We start from the raw sequence: 20,322 nt of genomic DNA, 5'->3' as shown, positions 1-20,322 counted from the left end.
GTGGATGAGCAAAGCTGTACTTCAAATGCAGTCTCCAGTCCACTATTTAATAGCTTTAATATTTACCTCTACTTCAAATACATACAAGGATAAAACACCCATTTTTTTCATGACCATAGGTAATCATCGGAAACAAGGGGACATTTACTCTAAGGTTTCCAGCTGATGAAATGACAGCATTGGTAGGAAGCTATCTGGTCATCAAAGTAAAGATATAAGCCATATTTTAAGATGCTGATGCAACCCACCGTGATATTCCCATAGAGTGACGTATAACAAGTACCATATCATTAGTTTTCTGTTTCTCCATCTGCCCACGCACAGGAGTGTACTGAGCACCTCTGAGAACTTTTTCTGTGGTAGGACTCTATGCCGGTACCACTCTAAGCAAATATTCCCAGCATTTCAGAAACAAATGAGAACAATAGCACAAATTAACAGAATAATTCAGGATGGAAGGGACCTCAGGAAGTTACCTACTCTAACCAGAAGCTAGGCCAGGCTAACTTCAAAGCTAGATCCCATGACTCACATCTTCATACAGTTCAGTTTCAAAAAAATTCAAGAGATGGAAATTCTGCAGCTTCTCTAGGCAACCTGCACTGGTGTTTAGCCTCCTTTATTGTGAAACTTTTCCAAAATTATTAATATATAATTTTTAATTATGTTTATAAGTTAGCAGCATGCATGGTTCTCTGATAGTATTTTGACAATAGTCAACAAACAAATCGTGAAGAACCACAATAAGCCTTTCCAGTACCTAAATGTTATTTGTTTTATCTTCATACTTACGGATTGGATTTTGCTCCCCGTTACAAGGATAAGCATCTGAAGTAAGTTTGCTAAATTCAGTAGTGTCAGATACCTGTCCAAATCTCCACCACCATAAAATCCAACCTTCCTACCATGGCCTCCTGACTGTAGGAAGTGTTTGTTTCTCTTCAGACTAAAAAATTACCTGAAAGGTAGTTGGATAAAGCAAAAAAGTCAACCATGAACTATGCTTTTTAATTTCTCTTTTTGCATCAGTGACAGAAGTAAGATAGGGAAGACAATCCTCTGTGGACTACATTCTTTCTGCTTTGCCCACAACCAGAATGTTTTAATCTCTCTCTCTTTGAGGAGTACATGAAAGTACTTCCCTCTTTGTCCTTTTCATGACAATTCCTCATTAGAATTTGATACTTTTTTCTGCACAAACACAACAGGTCATACTCACTTTTTCCATGAAGCCATTAGGACAGAAACTCTTCCGTGGAATATATGCTATGGAGTCTGTGGTTTTCCAAGCTGCCTATCAAGATACGTGGAGCCTCCTGTGTTACAGACATGAGTCTGATTTTCTTGTAACTCTACCAATCGTTTCCATCTGGTATTGTACTTAGCAGGTTGATTTTCTGAGACACTTCACACTATGAAGTATGTTAAGGATTGTACCTTCAGTTCTATTTGATTTGCAATTTATTCAATGTTTCTCCCTGTGCAGTGCATTCTAGTTTGCACAGTCCCCGTCTATTCCAGAAAAGACACAGCAGACCCCAGCCTATCTTTTCTGGAAAACTATTTCTTCAGAGATAATACCAGTACTTACTTCACTCCATTTCTCTCTAATGTTCAGTAGGCAAAAGACACTGTACCTATACCTGAACGTTATGGAAAAGGCTGTGCCAAAAAAAGAACTGCATTCAGGTTTTGGTGTGCCTTCCTCAACTATAGAAGACACCATTTTTCACTGCAGACAGCGTAAAATACCTCTATAAATAGACAGATTTACACTATCATAGTTATTATTCATAAAGTAATTCAGGCAGTAGTACTGATTTGACCTACAGAGGCCACTGGACTGAAATCAAAAGTGATTCTAAGAAGCCGGGGGAAACCCGCACAGGAAGCAAACCCTTCTTACAGTTCGTAATCTGTTCGTTACGCATGTTACATGGAATAAAGACTCTTCCTAGACTCACTCAAGGTTGTGTGACACACTTGGCTTTGCAATATGTTCAACAGCAATACTGGCTTATGGCAGTTGTTGACTTGAGTCTTACCACACACTACAGTGCACCATCCTGCTCTCCAATGCATATTTGCTCCACTGTGCCACCCCAGAGGATGGTATAGTATACACTGTGACATGGCAACAGGAACAAGTAGAGACAGGTAAGTGTTGCTAGAGATTACTTTGTAATGTCAAACTGTACCCTCTGGCTATCTGGTTGTAGGTGTCCAAATGTATTCTACCATGCCAATAGGAACTGGAAATCAATGGCACGCACATTGCAATTGTTATAACAGTCCCTGGCACAGTCTGTGTCCAGAGCAACCCTCTCCCAAGCAACTCCTACACATGGCTCAAGAGTTAACATGCACCTGGAACAATTTTCAACAAGCAGTTTGCCAGCAGCCACTCTCTTTTAAGGATAAAAGAATTTAACAGTATGCTCAGAGTCACTGATGCCAGTTGGCCTCTGTACCAGAAAGCAGTACCAACCTTGTTTAACCTACAAGTGAAGATGTGAATCACCAGCCTAAACTCATACCTTTCACTCATTAGAACAGAAGCCTGCAGAGATTATTCTTACACATCTCCCTCAATGCCTGTGAAACTCCTAGGAGGCCCCACTTGCATTCTACTTTCAATTTATAACTTGTTCCAGCTCTTCAGTGACAGTGACTGAAGATCCCTCAGGTCATGTCTACACAAACAGTTGCACGCTCATTCTGTCTGTGAACTGGTTAGGTAGCAGCCAGCTTCAAAGCAGGAGATGCACTGCCATAACACACAGTATTGTGGCAAAGTTAATTAGCACTGCTAAGAGGCAGGTCAGCACGAGCACTATGCTCAGGAGGTCCAAAGCTGAGGGATTTAAGGCACCCTCTGAGTTTAGACTTACAACAGCTTCAGTGAATCTGGGACACACTCTCGCCAGTGTGCTGTAACCTTGAGCTGAAGGGACCATGGCTAACGCTGAGACACTTTCACTCCATATGCTAGTTCATTATTCAGCGCCTCTCTGTTTTGACTGCCAACAAATAATGATGTTTTTCAACACTTCTCCACTAGGAACTGAATGCACAAACATTGCATCATAAATGCCACCCAACATCTGCCAGGCAGTTACCATCTTCCCATGACTATCACCTAGGCTGAACCTGAACAAGTGATTTAGTGATGAGCTGCATCACATCCTCTTACCTATCACACCCTTGATCATCCAAACCCCAATCTTTATGAACGAGAAAGCTCACCGGTATTTGATTAAAATACCATAAGAAAATTATTTCTAACAAAAAACCTATGCATTCTAAAATTACTGTTATTTTGTTAATGAAAAATCAAATATCACAATCAAGGGTATCACCATTGCTACAAATCTTACAGCACCAATGCAGATATGGCAATAATGGTAAGATATTCACAGAAAATAAACTAAGGAAAAGGCAGGCTTTTTCCACCTTTTCTATTTAACAGGCAGTCAAAATTCTGAAAATATTATTTAATATATGAGTAATTTTAGAACAGTACCAGTAGCTTAGCAGAACAAAACTCAATTGGTCCCATGGTAAATATGGTATCTGTGTAGCTGGGATGATGACAAGGACCAGATTTCAAGTAAAGCATTTCAGAGATTAAACAACAGATTAGTTACTTGCCTTATATTATCCGTAAATTAACTGCAACCAGAGCGCTCAGTCAGAGCAGTGTATTTGACTTCCCACATTCCAATTCTTATTGTAGAGCTCTTTGTTCACTTTGTGGTACTTTGCTGTACTGATCCAACTGCTATACAAATGAAAAATCTCTAACTTTGAATGTGTGAATACTTTCAATACTGCTTATTTTTAATCAGCCTTTACCATCAAGCAAAAGCAAAAGCTAGTCACATGATGTTTGCGATTTCTGTAACTCTAATTCAGATTAAGCAACCGCCTTTTTATATTTTCATTCTAGCAGTTTGATCTTACTGAGATCATCCTCCTGCTGCCGTTACTTCATTTCCCATCCAACACTTAAAGCCTGCAAGTAATATGTTGAGCCTAGCAGACAATCCCATAAATAGCTCGAGACCTCGAAAACCACAATGCAGCCAGTTCCTAACTTTCTTCCAAAATAAGGCATAATAGAAGCAAAAACTTCCACTGAAAAAATATTTTTAATACAAACCAGTTACAGAAATCCCTGACAATGTGCAGTTAATGGACCGCACGATAGCAATCACCAATGTGAACAAATTCATTACAAAAGCCAGATGACTGTTCCATGATCATGCTTACCCTGAACACAGACATCCAACGCATTTTTTTAAGGCCATAAATAGGTGCAATACCTGTTGAACTACATAATGCACATGGTCATGTCCTGAAAATACAAAAGTTCCTTCAGTTGAATCTCTTGAATTGAGCCAATGGGATTCTATGTCTTTCTTCTTAGACCAGCGACCCCTGCAATGCTCGCCAGACTCCCTGCTGTCTTCATTTCTGCTAGTCCAGACAGCAGAGGAGCAGCGCAGGTCTAACAGACTGCCACCCTCCGCTGGGGGACAATGGCTGGACAAAACTGAACTGCACCAAAAGGGAAAAAAAAAAGCACTACATCTCATAGCATTGCAACTGGAGAAATACAGTTACAACTATGCATTATGTCCACCTTAAACATCTATCAAGCACATCTTGATCGATGCATGTGCACTGGGCATTTCACTCTTAGCCTTCTGCACTGCTGGCTTATGATGAAATACAAGGAAATCAGATTGTAGTTCACTGCCCAATTCTCCTTGCATTTATATTGACATAATATTAACTACAAATATAAGCACATGCACCACATGCAGAGAATGCATATATATGAACACTGTATACACAGAAGAATTAGGTCTGAGATTTTTTTAGAAATGGGTGTCTAAAGTTAGATTTACAGATTCACATTGAGATATGAGTACTCTGAAGTCCACCCTTCACACATACGAGCTAAGATTTTCAAAGCTTGATGAATTTCTAAAAATGTTAAACTGCTCTGCCTCTGAATGTAATTTATACATGCTGATGTGTCTATAATGAATTTTTTATGTATTTTGGAGAGGATGCAAAAAAGTTGGTTTAGGTTGATTTTTTTTGACTGCAGAAATGAATCCATTGAAGAATCGATCAGAACCTGAAAGTACAAGCACAAACATATATCATTGCAAGAGCCCTGTAGATACCACATACCTTACAGGAACTGCAGGTGCTTGAAATAACACCATGCTGAAATGCAGTTCAGCAGTTGGAAACAGCATGTCGAATTTCACTCTTTTACACCTATGAAGAGTTTGTAGCAACTCCGCTGAGTGAAATGGTGATATTGTTGATGAGATTAAAATAAGAGCAGATTATGAACCTCCATCTGTATAAAAGTACTAAACAAGCGTAGCATAAATATATAGTAAAAGTAGTATAATCAAACAAGTTCAAAGAAATTAGGATTTTGCTGTGGAGAAGAGATGGCAGCCAAGGGTTAGATACAACGCCTTACTCCTCAGCATCTCTGCATGGTGTGTGCACATGCTCCCACAGCCCCCTGGCTCTACAGTTGCCCCTCCTGTCCCTGCTCAGGCTGGGGCTGCATCTGTCCAGCAAACAAAACCTAAATAATACCCACGCAAACAGTAGTACATATCCAGATCTACCACCACCTTTTATGCTTCAAGCCAAGGCAATAAAATACAGCTTTACTGCTTTGAACTTTAAAAAATAAGTGATCACATACTGTATGTGCTTAAAATCCATCATCAGCCTTCACAGAACATATTTGAAGACATCCCAATCATCACAAAATGTGGATTAAATTAGTACAGCCAGACTAGGCTTCACTTCATAGCAGTGTTTTCCTCAGCTGCTCCTGCTTTAGTTTCCAAGAAGTGATGCCACTGGCACAAAACTGAAATCAAAACAGCAACCACTGACCAAATACCTAGTTCAATTTTTGTGGCAAAGAAATTTAATTCTTCATAAAACCTCCTCCCAAACAAAAGAAAAGGGACTACACGTGGTATCTGTAGCACACCACTCTGAAATTCTATGAAGTTCAGCATAGGAAAAGATTGTAAAACTTGTCAACAGTCACACGTAATAGCAAAAGGAGGGTTTTTTCCTACTTCTCTTTATTATGTGCTTAATAGTACATTTTTACTAGAAGAATTCAAGAGATTAAATGTAATATTCCACATGCAAAAAAAAAAAAAAAAAAGGGCACGCCGCGCACTGGAACTGCCTATTCCTTGGGTTGTTTTTACACTCTAACTAAATAGTAGGAGAGGACTCTTCCCTTTTTGTCTCAACTTGGAATAACAAGTATTTGTTTCTGTACTTTTCCTCTCTCTGCCTTTCCTCCAATAAATAGGTGACTGACATCAAACAGAGGTGGGGGTGGAGATGACTAATTAAAAAAATAGTTTGGAGAATTTTCATTCCATTAACATCAGTCCTGCTACATCTTTGGCTGTGGCAGTGGAGAACAATCTTGATGATACAAATGCTGCCTTCTGGTCCTATGCCTTTTCTTAAAAGACAAAAGATAGAGGAATTCCCATTTTGTGACAAATGGTACAAATTTGAAATTTTCAGCAAAAACTCAGTCGAAACTTTTTTTGCTGTTGCTGCTGTTGCTGTTGTTTCAGCAATGAAATCTAAAATTTTCATGCTGATAAACATTTCCTGATCCAAAGCAAAACAATCACATTTCACTTCAAAGTATGTAATATATTTCAGAAGAAAGTATCAAAATGTAACACTATTCCTTTTATTAAGCCAAAAAGGAAGACTGTTAGTGGCCAGTTTGCTTTGAGTATATAATGGCTTAAGATAAGGAAGGTGGAGGAGGGATATTAACTGTAAAAAGAGAAGACAAGCAATAACAGAAAAGAGAGAAAAAGGTGAGCTGGTAGAAAGTAAAGATGCTTCTTTTAGCAGCAGGGCAAGTGGAAGTGGCAATCTGCCACAAGAAGGGCTTCCCTCTGGAGACAGGGAGCCAACAGGTCCATGCTCACACCTGAGCTTGTAGCTGAAGGTGGGAACACCAGAGATGTTCTTGCTGCCGCTAGTCCCCATCCGTCCACCCATCTATCCATCCACCCACCCACCCATCCGTCCATCCAAGGTCTATTCCTTCATATTGCCAGTGCAACCGTACTACCACAAACGATGCCTGGTTTGGGCGACTGGGACTGCTTTCCTTTGCAATCACCCAGCTGAGCTACTCTGAGCAGGAAGCTGGGAGGCAACGGAGCCCAGCTCTGGCCACCATGCTCACGCTGGGAGACAAGCTCTTCTCCTTCTCATCAGGGCTACAGTGGGACCGTAACCCTTGGCACTAGGATGAGGTGTTGTTCTTCTGAACAAGTCACCAGTTCCTCACACCGAGGAGTTTTAAAAGGGGTGAGTTTTACCCACAGTTTTATCTGTTAGTTCAGGTGGGCAGTTCTCTCTCTTCTCCTGCGCTGCTACAGCCAGGGGCTCAGGACTCCCACCCAGTCCCCCTCACCACCCCCCATCACTCTGCGTGTGCTGTGCCAGCAAGCTCCACCTCCACCACCAGCCATTTGTGCTCAGACTAGCACCTTGTGCTTTCCAAAACAAAAAGAGAATTTATTTTCATTCATAACTTTTACTCCTTCCTAGGGGATGTGAGGAGCCTCGTTTACTCCACAGATACCCTGGGCTATGCCTATACAAGCTCCAGCCCCTACAGGATCAAGCTAGCAAGTCAAGATACAGAGCAGACAATAAGCAGACCTTTAAGTCTACAAATTGGAGGTTGAATGATTGGCAAACAACCTCTCCTCATGAAAAATTATGCTACAGCAACACAATAGTAACGGGAGCCAAAAGTATGTCTATTCCTGATTTGTAGACCAGGTTTTAGTTATGCTATAATCCTCTCAGTATGCCTGCTTAGGATCCCGCAATCACACGAGTCATGAACACTACCCACAAATCCTGCGGCTTCCATGCCGAGCAAGCGACACACCAGATGAAGACGGATGGAAAATATACATGTGGAATTGTTCTGGGAACTTAAAGCACACATAACAGTAAACAAAGCAAATATGGTGCAAAACCTGTTGCTATTTTCACAGCATTTGCTGAGCAAAGCTGCATAAATGCAGAAAGATGCAAACTGCCTCACACCTTTCCTCTGATCCCAGCAAATTAAGCACAGCAGCACAAACAGCAGCAGTGAGAAGGAAATGCTATGCAGAAGAGCTGCCCTGTTTGCTGTTGCACTACAGGTATATGTTTGGGTATGTGAGAGAGAGCTGAATAAAGAGCATAAAAATTACTTTTCCTCACGCCTCCTCCACAGCCTCGGCTGCTCATGGGGAACTGAACAGGGAGAGATTCCCTTGGTGCCATCCTCCCTCCTCCAGGCACAGTCTAAGACAGTTTGAAAAGGTCTCTGCTGTTGCTGCCTGTCCCACTTGGGGACAGTCTTCACGAAGCTAGTGCCAGTTTGGTCTGGTAACTAAAAGGCTGCCTCTGCTCCCCACGGAAAAGGCAGTTGCCACTGTCGGATACTGGAGCACTTGCTGAACAAGAGGCACTACAGAGAAATTTTGGCTGGTGGCTGGAGAGATGGCTGAAAGCCAACTGACAAAGAAGAGCAATATCAATCTCTGTGCTGGGGGAATCCTCTGAAAATGCTACTGAAGCGAAAAGCAACCGCTAACGGCACAGTGGCAAACAAGACATGAGTGATCCTGCACTCATGGAGGAGAGAAAAAGGCAAACAGCTGAAGCGAAGTGATCAACATGAACTTGAACTGTGGCACAGGGCAAACATGTGGCATGCCGTATGGAAACTCGGAACAAAACAGAAAGCTTGGAACAAAATTAAATTAAAAGTCTGCTTTTATTTCAAATTACTCCACCAAACATCTAACCGAAAATTGTGCTGAAGCTGACATGACTTTGTGACATGTTATTCCTTGAAGACTGCCATTTTCCATTAAAAAAAAAGGTATTAAAAATGTTTCAATCTGGTTACCTTCTATCCAGCAAGGCTAGAAAACATTAAATCATAAGCTAAAGAATAACACCACACTATTAGTCAGCAAGAGAGAGCTTTTCAACCAGCATCCATCATAATATTTTCAAGAATCCATAAATACTGAACACCTGGAAAGGAAGGACCGCAATCACTCCAAGCATGAATTTAGAACTTTAAAAACATGTATTTATCAAACGTATTTAAAGACAGGCCCCAAGTATCCTCCCTTTGCCCACTGTTTCTAGATATAACCTGTCTGGGAAAGGGCGATCAAACATTCACCTCCAAAACAGATGAGCCTGCAGCATGACAGTGTTCTGTATTCTGGGGGGTCTTCTACTGAACAGCCTCACACAAAAGTATCCCTGCAAAAGCACCTAAACTGCCAAATCCAGGGATTATTTGATGAATGGATTTTAAGAAAAAAAAACTGGAATTCTTTCTGCATAATTTCCAATAAGTATCTGAGTGAAATCAGATTATGAAGAACTAGATCAAGAGGAGTTAAAATTAAGGATCTGGAGCATCTCTCCTGTGAGGAAAGGCTGAGAGACCTGGACTGTTTACCCAGGAGTAGGCTCAAGGGAGACCTCATCAATGCATATAAATACCTGAAGGGAGGGTGCAAAGAGGATGGATCCAGGCTTTTCTCAGTGGTGCCCCGTGACAGGACCAGAGGCAACGGGCACACACCGGAACACGTAAGAAAAAACGTTTTACTTTGAGGGTAGTCAAACACAGGAACAAGTTGTCCACAGAGGTTGTGAAGTTCCCCCTCCTTGAAGACATTAAAAAGCCATCTGGACACTGTCCTGGGCAACTGGCTCTAGGTGGCCCTGCTTGAACAGGGGGGTTGGACCAGAGGACCTCCAGATGTCCCTGCCAACCTCAGCCATCTTGTGATTCTGTAATAAAGTAATAAAGTGACTTACTATCACTTACAGCAAAACTATTTAAGTAGGAAAAAATCAAGTAATGGCAAAAAAAAAAAAAGATTTCCATATTCACTATGACAAGGAAAGTTCTTTAATGGACAATATTTCTCAGTAATACACCTATTTGTCCTATAATACACCTAAAGGCATAATGAGACCAGAGGGATTGCTCCACTAAGCTCAGCTACCAGACCTAAAGCTAGCCCCAAATGCTTATACATAAAACTCAAACACGCCCACAACATTAAAGTATAAAACCATATCCATAAATTTTCAACCCCCTCAGATTCATTAAGTTCAGAGAATTAATTTCCATTGGCAAACTCTATGGCTATATCAGTGAATGACCAAAGTGGGAGCTTAAACAACCATCACCAGAGCAAAAGGCAGTGGATAGTCTATTTTAGTCCTCGCGCTCTGTCCTCAAAGGAATACTACAATCATAGAAACACCTCCCGGGTTATATAGTTCATTTGCCTGCCAGTGTGACATTCTTCCCTACAATAATTTTTAATGCTTGCTTTTGCCAAGTTAAGAGCAATGCGTTGCATCTAAGGAAAATGACCTTATTATGAGTCCCCTCAGACACTGTATTTTGCAGTACTCAGTGGATCACAGCGCTGCATTGAACAACAGGGAAGGTGTCAAACTGTTCAGACTACAGGCTAGCCCGAAACTGGAGAGTCAGCAATATAACAGGATCCCCCTGAGTGCTGGGCTGTGGTACAAATACTCTCGCCCCCTCGCTACAGCACAGTGCCCTCTCCCCTGCTCAAGGCACAGCTGATCAGTCCTGGCACCTCACAGGTATGAGATGTGCAACCCTGGTGCCCCACGGTACAAATGTGCAAGTAATAGCCCAAGCTGTGGAAGAGCAGGAGGTAATTTTGTGAGTCTCAGATGCAGCTTCATACCCCTGTGGTCCTCCAGCAGCCCAGCCTCCTCTCCAGGGATTCCACTAGAAATCACCAGTCTCTTTCACCCTGCAGAGGACTTCATAAAACAACTCCCACCATGGCCACCTGAAGGTGTTCACAAAAGGAAGAAAAGCAACCCTAAAGGAGGTGGCTGAAAAAGAAGTGACCGCAATGAAAAACATGGGGAGAAAATGCCAGAAAGCTGATGCAATCATCCTCTATCCAAACATCCAGTTACAGGGAACAAGTTGTCCCAAATGTCCCATGGTGAAATATTTGTGGTGTCATCTTCTGCTCAATAATAGTTTCCTTGCAATGTTTTCTGCACAAAACCCAAATCTCACAAAAGCACAGAGCACATCTATGTAAACGTTTTTCAGCATATCTGCTCCTCATCCACAAAGGAACTCAGAAGTTTTCAGTCACATTCTCAGAGAATGAACTGAGGAAGCCAGCCACACAAGTGGCCAAGATTAGGAAACACAGAGCATTCCACAGCTATCCCAAACAAATAAAAGACAAAGTAGTCCCTTACTTCCAACTTTAAATGCAGAAAAGATGATTAAAGCAGTTACATCAAAATAATAAGGCAGCACTAAAAGAATTAAGACATGATAAAAATAAGATTGTTCACACAGCCCTAGCTCTTTCACCATGAGGATGTACATTATAAACAACCTTTTTTCCCAGACACTTGCTATTTTTCTGCATATTTAAACACAGATGTGGGTGCTTAGCAACTGTAAAACAAAGTAATCTACTTAAGTAACTGAGTATAGATTAAGGTACTTCATCTTATATACGAACTTTTAAATAATAGAAAAAATACAATATTTTAACACCTAGAGAGACAGAATGCTCACATATGTATTCCAAAAATAAGTCACTTACCTTTGCATTTAAGCAAAGAAATAGGGATTTGAGTCTGCTACGTAGGCATCTGTGTGCATGTGTACATGTATGCATTCATCTGTGTGCATGTGTGGACTTTGTATACAAGTTACCTACATATACAGTGGGTAAGAACAGAAAAAGACCTAGGAAAATAAATTATTACACATGTTAAAAGTATTGCATTACTGTGAGAAAAAATGCAGTTATACAGTGTAAAGGTCTGTAATGTTCAGTATAAAAAATTGTTACAAGCAGGAAGAGTATTTTGTCAGAAATGCCCATATTTTAAACTGGAGACAAACAAGAAAATCAGGAAATTTCCAACAGTTCAGAAACATCATGGAGCCGCTGCACTGCAGTATCCCACTAGTATTTCCAAACACAGAACACAGAATTTATCAAGTTACTTGAAACACCGTCTTCATAAAAGGTTTTGCTGAATGAATTAGTCAACAGTACACAAAAAAAAAAGTTTTGTTGGAGTGCTCATTATTTTGCACCACTCACCAGCGAAACAAAGTTTTTGAAGAGGAATTATACATTTTGTTACACAAACTGGTCTCACTGAAAAAAAAGGGTTTTTTTTAAGCACACAAACTTTTCTTCATATCTCTTACCTATTTGTTTCCTGTACTGATCAACAGGAGTCCTTGCTGTAGAGGCATCTTTTCTACCCATCGTTTTCAATCCAAAAATCACTGTCAGTATCAGAAAAAAAAAATAAATAAATGCATTATTCCTATATAAGTTACTAAGGAAATCACTGACTTATAACATCAGAAAAAACTGTAACAAGCAACATTTACATGATTATACACAAAGACATAAAGCTTTCCCAGAGTACAATGAGACACTGGAGTTAATCATCACTATTCTGAAGACTATTAGATAAATTCTAAACATACCTTCTTCCCCATTGCATGGGTTATTAACACTACAGAATGCATGTTAGTTTGAATAATTTTTTTTTAAAAAAAGTATTTAAACTGATTGCACTGTAATTCAGCATTTGGTACCATTGAATTACATTCCTATATAATTTTTTTCTTTAGTAAACCAGGGAGTGAATGTAGTATTGTGAGCAGGTTCTATTGTTGGCAAACATGTTTACATGCAGGAGTCTGAGGTAGGATTAGGCATGTGTGCACCTACAGGTGTAACTGCTCAGAAAAACCACCTGCAGATGCAGCCTTGCAGCCACCTTGAGCAAAAGAGAGAAACAGATACCTAAAACACAGCAACCCCACACTCTTCTACCTTCCTGCCATGGGCTCTAGAGATCTGCGAATGAAAAGGAAGCGGAAAATAAAAATGAGAGCTGGGGCTGTGCCCATTTTACACCTCTCAGCCAACGTATTGAGACTTTAAACCACCTTCAATGCATTTAGGTAACAACCATCCTGCCTCTTGAATGGGCTTCTCACAATGCACAACACAAACAGGTGACACTAGGAGTGCAAAGGGAACTGCACTATCACTCATCCAAAGATGCTCTTTTTGGTTCTTTGGTGCTCCCACACTACCTGTGTAACTGAACAAGCATAATCCGAGTAGTGTTCTAGCAAACTCTCAGTGTATCCATTTAATGTGCAAAATGTTACGGTCTTTTATTCATCCCCTCACTAAGCTGCCACTCAAAAGATACACTAAGATTCTACAAATGTGCTGATTTCATCTCTTTTTCCACAGTAAAAAACCACCCGACTTTTATAGCCACTCTTGTTGCTCAAAACACTGGTTTTTGACCATTTTGGCTGGGCTGAAGGCATCACCCATCACAATGATGATAAGCCCCACCATTTGACCACCTCTACGACACCAACCCCCGCACTCACAAGAGGACTGACATTTTCCAGAAGTGTCAGATTTACCGTTTGAGCACAGAAGACGCACAACAGCCAACACTTGCCTTTTTCCAGCCAGCCTTGGTGAGCACCGTGTCAAGGGCAAACTTTGGCTGAACCATTGTGGGTAGCCACAAACCACCCGCAGATTGTGCACATATGGCCTTGGAGTATCTGCAGGAGTTTTACTTTTCTGTTAGCCATAACCAGCTGTGCTACGGCACGATGAACTTCCCCAGGCTCTGCCAAGGCACTCTGTCTGGGAAGCGCAGTCCTTAAAGGCACTGCAGTGCCAAACCACGGGTCAAAAAGCATGCCAAGGCACTGCTGCATGGGCTAACATCAGCATCCCAGCCCTAAACATCCACCATTATTTGCTTTGTTACCTTCAAACAAGGCTTAAGCTGCAGGAATGATCCCACCAGTTATTTGTGCATTTTAAAACCACAATTTTTCTTTCTTTTGTATTTATCTGTCATGTAAGAATTATTGGCATTTAATGTAAAGTGAGAAATCCAGGCTCCCTAATTTAAAGTGTGGGATATGGTATAAAATGAATTTAGGTGCTCAAAACTCAACCTTTCTTAAAGGTATTCAGGAATAATAACAAGGTATAGAAGACTACCAATATTTTTCAACCCAAATTGAAAACTCAGTTATAGTATTCTAATGCTTTCATACACTATTTTTGTTTAATTCAGAGAATATTCCCATTTTATGTAAAACACATAAGCAGTGAACTGTAACCCACTGGGGTTCCTCTACCCCCCCACCCCCGCCCATTATGCTTCCCAGCTATTCTCCTGACTGAATTGTATTTTTCACATAACTTCATGAGTTTTTCACATAACTTCGTAAGAGTGAAAAATTAAAGTCTCATTTGAACTTTCAGCTAGTTGAGGAAATAACAGATACATTTTTACACCACAATACTAGTTCTTGGCTTTTTTATGCCACTGCTAGAAACTGTTTGACTTGCTTTTTTCAGTTTCAACAGCCTACTAATCTTTTGTAACAAAACGTCAGCTGTGAAAGATGCTTGCAGTTTTAGCAGTGCCAATAAAACACAAGAAGAAAACACAGGCAAAAATTACTTCCCGACTCCGTATGAGCCACAAGAGATGCTCACGTTTGCCTGTGTGGCTCGGTATCACTGACTCCCGCATCTAGAACCTCGACTCCTCTTTGTTCTTCAAAGGGATGCAGTAATCATCATTCATTTCCACCGCTTTGATGGTTAGATAGCAAACGCCCAAGAAACCCATGGAGACATTAGCACATACAGCCGCAATGTCTAATAAGACAGCTATTTGCATAAAAGATCAGCCACAATTTAGAATGTGTTGTGATAGATGTGGAAAGGGAATAACAGATCTATATTAGCATGTACGAAACCGAGATTGTTTTCACAATTTAATTCCTCGGGGACTGTGGCTCATCACCTTCTCTTATAAAGAATACTGCATTCCCTGAGGAAGCAACTTGCCATGAGCCAGAGTTAAACTAAAATATGGATTAATAAGAGATAATATTTATTATTTATGAACCTTATTGAGGAGTGGTTTCCAACATAACTTTCTGATCACATTTCCATAAAGGAAAAGCCTGGAACCTTTATGAATCATGAAACAATTTGAAAAGTGCCTTTTCCCCATTTAAAATAGCAGTGGTTGTCCTAGAATCATCGGTCATCTTTACTGTAAACAAAACTTGCACTCAAGTCTTTCCCAGCTGTCTCTGGCCACTCCATGGCCTCCAACATCAGCAAGTAGACAATCTGGCTTTTCCTGTATTTCTTTGCCAAATGCACCCTGAGCAGCATTCAGGTCCCTCGAATTTTAATGACTGTTTAAATGACCATTTAAAAAACATGGGAGTTTGTCGCTGCTCTTTTTACAAGCTACTAAAAATTCTTCAAGAGTAATTTCAGATCACTTGAAGGCAACACAAGCCCTCTTCAACTTTCAAGCTTTTACAAAAGAAGATTTTAAGAAAACAAAGAGAGGCCCAATGGAATAATTTTTTTTGTTTATTGCTATTTCAGAGATACTGCAAGCTCAAAATAAGTCTTTGTTTCTGTGGTCCTCTTTACTGGTTTTTTCACTTTCTTTCTCTTCCCGTCTAGTAATTCACTTTTGAAGGCTTGCACCCTTAGAAGAACACATGATTTTTCTTTTCCTCCTCTTTTATTCATAAGCCGTGACTGACAATAATTAAAATGCACAATAAATTGCCTATTATCACTTCCAACTGTCAATAGTATTTTATGAAATATAAATCAGTTCTGAATGTCCATTCAAGGTCTGGCGACAGGAGTGTTTAGATCCCAATTCACTATTCTTGATGCATATGCAGCTTGTATCAATAAAAAACAATTCAAAGCAATCACTTTAATGAAATGGAAACACACCATGAATGACTTTGGAAATACTAATAAAAAATAAGTACAGGGACTACATAGCACAAAGACTGCACTTTGTACATTGATGGTGCAATACAAATGGTTAATAATAGTGAAAAGGCTTGAAGTGTAAACCAGTGAACACTCAAAAGATATGTGTATGCGCACACGTACAAACTTTCTTAGCAATGCTATTCGATTGTATGTCTGTATTCTTCAACAATAAGCTGCCTAAATATTAAACAGAGGACATGTTAAAGAAATAATCAATAAAATTACTGGGTTTGTACCTGAAATACAGCTAGTTGGTTGAGAGAAAAGTAAGTAAAACTTCAGGATAGAAAAGAACCACTACAGAATGGGGAAGTACTGGACCAAGTCTTCAGCTGTAATGGAAAACTCAGGTGAATACACAGTGAGTATCTGTATATATGCAGAAGTACCTTATCCTTAATTGCAAATGGATATCTAACTCTAATTTTTTTTTTTGAGGGGTTAGGGGGAATTGTTCTTTGGATGCAATGAAGGTTGATAATTTGAACATAACCCAAATTATTTTTTAATATGATTAAAAGCTTACTGATGGCAGTGACAGAGCTGTTCTTTTACCAGTCAGTTCCATAGCTCATAGTTAAATAAATAATGGAAACTAAAACCCTTACAAGATACAAGGCAGCAAAACCAGCCTTTTATCCTCCTCGGGTAAAACCCAAGGAACACATCAGATCCCCTGCGAACTACCCATTACTGCAAAAAATGTGTTACCACTGCATTTAGAGTGGGAAGCTGTCTGCATGTAAGTATTTTGGAAATCATTGCTGTTCCTTAGTTTAATTGGCTGAAGTGTACTGCTGAAGTACAGTAACTAAGAAATGCAGTGGAAGTAACCTGCAGCCAAAATTGCAAGAAAAATGCAGCTGAATTCTTTACCTATACTTTAGCCAAGAGAAAGAATTTTAAAACTTTTACAACTATTATTTTAAAAAAAACCATACAAACAAACAAAAAATTTGAAAAAAAATACATTCATGTTCTATTGATGTCTTACAGTAGTCTTTACCATTCTGGAAAATCCCTTTCAAAGGATGAGACTATTACTTTAAAGGAAAAAGTACCTGCCCATGGTACTTCCTGCAGAATCTAGTCTACTTTGGGGATTTATTTCATTTTCTTTTAATAAAGGATTTTATAATTTCTTTACTTGATTTAACCTTGAAAACATCAGGGGTGATTCAAATTGAATTAAATTTGGGAAAATTAATCAAAACACCAGATTTCTAACTCCAGTTGGAACAAGTATTTCTAAAATAACCTTAACTTTCCACGTAAGGACAACAAACACTACACCATATCCCATCATCAAGACCATCTAGGAATTACAACTTTTATAATGACAAATATCAGGCTGTTTCATAGCTTCATGTAAGTACCAGGAATAAAACGCACATTGTTACTTCTAGTAAGTGCTCTTTACACTCTAGGGAAAGGAGCTGCACTGTTGTTTGTTAGTTATATAGTGCCTACAAAACCCATGAAATTAGCTCAAAATTTATTTAAAGGTAGTACACAGGTAATAGTCCATATGAATACTCAGCATATTCTCTTGGATGTTTCAAAATCCTGAGGCAATATATTATGAAAAATAAATTTCATCACCCACCCAATCAGTTCCACCTAATTTCAGGAAGGTGAGACACCCAAGTTATACAGGAGGCCGCCTCTGCTCTTACTCGCTATGCTCTTAAACCTCCCCTAAGTACCTAAATTTTGATGGGATTACTTATGCCAAAATATTTGCATTTACTCCTCTAGCAAAAAGACTACTTACTTTTACTAGATGTAAAATGTTTTTAAATATCTGAAGAGCTGAAAAGATTATCATGAAGTGTATTCATGACAGCCAGGAAAAAAGTGAAAATTTCAAGGATTGCAAAACCTAAGATTTCTTTTTTTAACTTTGTATTATGTAAATTTGGGTTTTTAAACAAAAAGAGACTATTAAAAACATCAAAGGTTCCATCTATTCCCAGTAGAGTACAGTTTGTTACAGCTTCTATGGCAAAAAGAATAAAAATGTATTACATGAAGACTCACTTATAAAAACATTACTTACACAGAAGATAGCTGTTTACCAATTGGTGTTACACTTCTTATAAAAACAGTACGACATTTTGCAGAATATTCCTAAATGTAGCAATTATAGGCACCTCACATTTACTTTTCATTATTAAGGTTTGTTATTTGTCTTCAGAACCAAATGCCCTACTCACTTCAGAGCTGAGTAGAGCTATACCATCTGTGAAACATACATTCATTTTAATATGAAGACAGATCTTCATCTGAACAAATTTAAAATACCAAACGTTCAAAGATGAACTTTTTTTTTCATTTTTATGAATATATGACAGCATTGGTGTGTCAAGAAAATATCCTTAAAGAAGTTAATGAAGGAGAAAAGCATAAATGTGGTTCGATTCTGCCTTGCCAGACACTTAAAAATGTAGGATTTCCCAGAGGAAAGAGTAATAGCCACTAAAGGGAAAATTACACGATAAATGACACCATATGCAGTATTTCAGGATAACATTCTTCAAAATAACAGAGTCTGTTTAAACTTTGGGGTTTTTTTTAGGTGGGGGGAACACTTCGGTAGAAATCAGAGCTAAAGAGGGTGGGAAGAGAATGGGCATCCAGACTACCCGATGCCCGGAGGTGCATCATGAAGGATGGGTGCAGCTTCTACAGGAGTGACGGCAGATGCTGTCCAGCCGCCCCTGCCCTCTGAGGGCCTGTACGGAGGACACCTCCACCAGGGTGACAACTGCACAAGACAGAAACAGAAACACACTCTCTGCCTCATGAATTAACAGTTCATCGAGTCAAGAGCAACCACAAGAAACACTTATTTGCTCTGTTTCAGTAACTGGAGCATCAGCAGTGAACATTTTGCGGTTCAGTTAAATCCAGGCAGTTTTATTCCGTCTTTGATCCCCACCACATGCCCATTCAGCACTTATTTCCTTTAATGAAGTAGGGAATAATTTAAATAACAGGTATAAAGCTAGAGGTCATAGACCTTAAATTTCAAAATCAGCTTAGTCTGCCTAAGCGCTTCACCTCTAGATGAAGCTACAATTCTTGTAATAGAGTGCCACATGGTTTCACCCAGGTCTTACTCTAAAACCTCAGAAACTTTGTTTTGCCTTGGTAGGTGTTACAGCTGAGGAAGAGTGACTTCTTTCCCTTCTTTCAATCAGAAAATAACCCCTTTACTCTCCCCTCTCTTTAGTTTTGGGAAGTGACCAAAATTCGGGTTTTTTCCAGATGTTACTCCTTTCCTGGGACTGCTGCAAGACATAGCTTGCTATAAGCCTGGGTGCTTTAATTATATACACTTGCTAATTCCTCATCTGTAGATTTTAAGCTTAGGCTCATTTTTGATAGATATTAAATTCTTATTTCTTCCCTAAGTGAGAAGAAATATTTAGGGAGTAATTATACTTTCCTTTAGCATATCCATCTTAAACTACAGTTCCAACACCATCCAGAGGACACAAGGTCTGTTTCACATTATCAATATTGTAAAATGGGATAACAACCCCCAGTGAGAATAAATTTTGTAACTTTTGAAGTTATTCAAACAACAACAAAAAATAATTAGGAACAGTAAGTAATTCCATATTCATTTTTTTTTTGTTTGTTTCTATTGTGCCTTTTTTTGGGTTGTTTTTTTTTTTTTTTTTGCTTGCATTACCTTGGACCATAACAAATATAATTTTTGTCAGTGATTTAAAAATTGAAACAGTTTCTTTGAAGTAATATATCAAACAAGAAAATCTGAAACTGCTAGAATTTTTTCTCTCGTCTCACCCCGATTTAAAAAAAATCCTTTTTGAAGTATGTTAGGCTAGGTTTCAGCTTGATTTTTCCCACATTAATTCTAATATTGATAGCCAATCTATTTTGACTCCATTTTCATTTAAATGTCTATTATTCAAGAAGATAAGCAGCTCTCAGCAAACAATCTCTTCCTGCTGGACAACCAACAAAACTTAAAACCTGAAGAAAACAGTCACAAATAAGCCACGCAGGCACAAAGCTGGGAGTCAGACAAATGTTCCCCTCTGTTAGATATTTCACTGTAGTATAATACGATGTCCTACCACATGACTTCAGGTCATAGTAATTGCTAAAACTGGTCACCACATTGATAGTCTAATGATTGCCTTATTTCTCTACCTTGCGCAAGCATGCAAAAGTTGAAAGCAGGCTACAAATGACAGCAGCAAATAACACTTCAGCACATGTA

At 39.3% G+C, this 20,322-nt stretch overlaps 1 protein-coding gene across 3 annotated transcripts in view; it reads right to left on the bottom strand.

Annotated features, from left to right (window-relative positions):
* TRIQK (triple QxxK/R motif containing) overlaps positions 1 to 20,322 on the bottom strand; it is a 64,495-nt gene that overhangs the window by 34,197 nt on the left and 9,976 nt on the right. Inside the window, exons 1-3 of one of the 3 annotated variants that reach the window (XM_056332452.1) lie at positions 15,311 to 15,374; positions 14,742 to 14,747; positions 12,386 to 12,466 (exon numbers count right to left, since the gene is read on the bottom strand). In XM_056332452.1, the coding sequence (XP_056188427.1) occupies positions 12,386 to 12,466; positions 14,742 to 14,747; positions 15,311 to 15,374 (151 nt within the window). Of the gene's footprint in view, positions 1 to 12,385; positions 12,467 to 12,945; positions 13,050 to 14,741; positions 14,748 to 15,310; positions 15,375 to 20,322 lie in introns of those variants that run through there. The other 2 variants (XM_056332450.1, XM_056332451.1) reach the window with 2 other exon arrangements.

This window comes from Falco biarmicus, chromosome 3, assembly GCF_023638135.1.
Source record: "Falco biarmicus isolate bFalBia1 chromosome 3, bFalBia1.pri, whole genome shotgun sequence".
NCBI classification, from domain to species: domain Eukaryota; kingdom Metazoa; phylum Chordata; class Aves; order Falconiformes; family Falconidae; genus Falco; species Falco biarmicus.
This window is presented reverse-complemented; position numbering and strand designations above follow the sequence as displayed.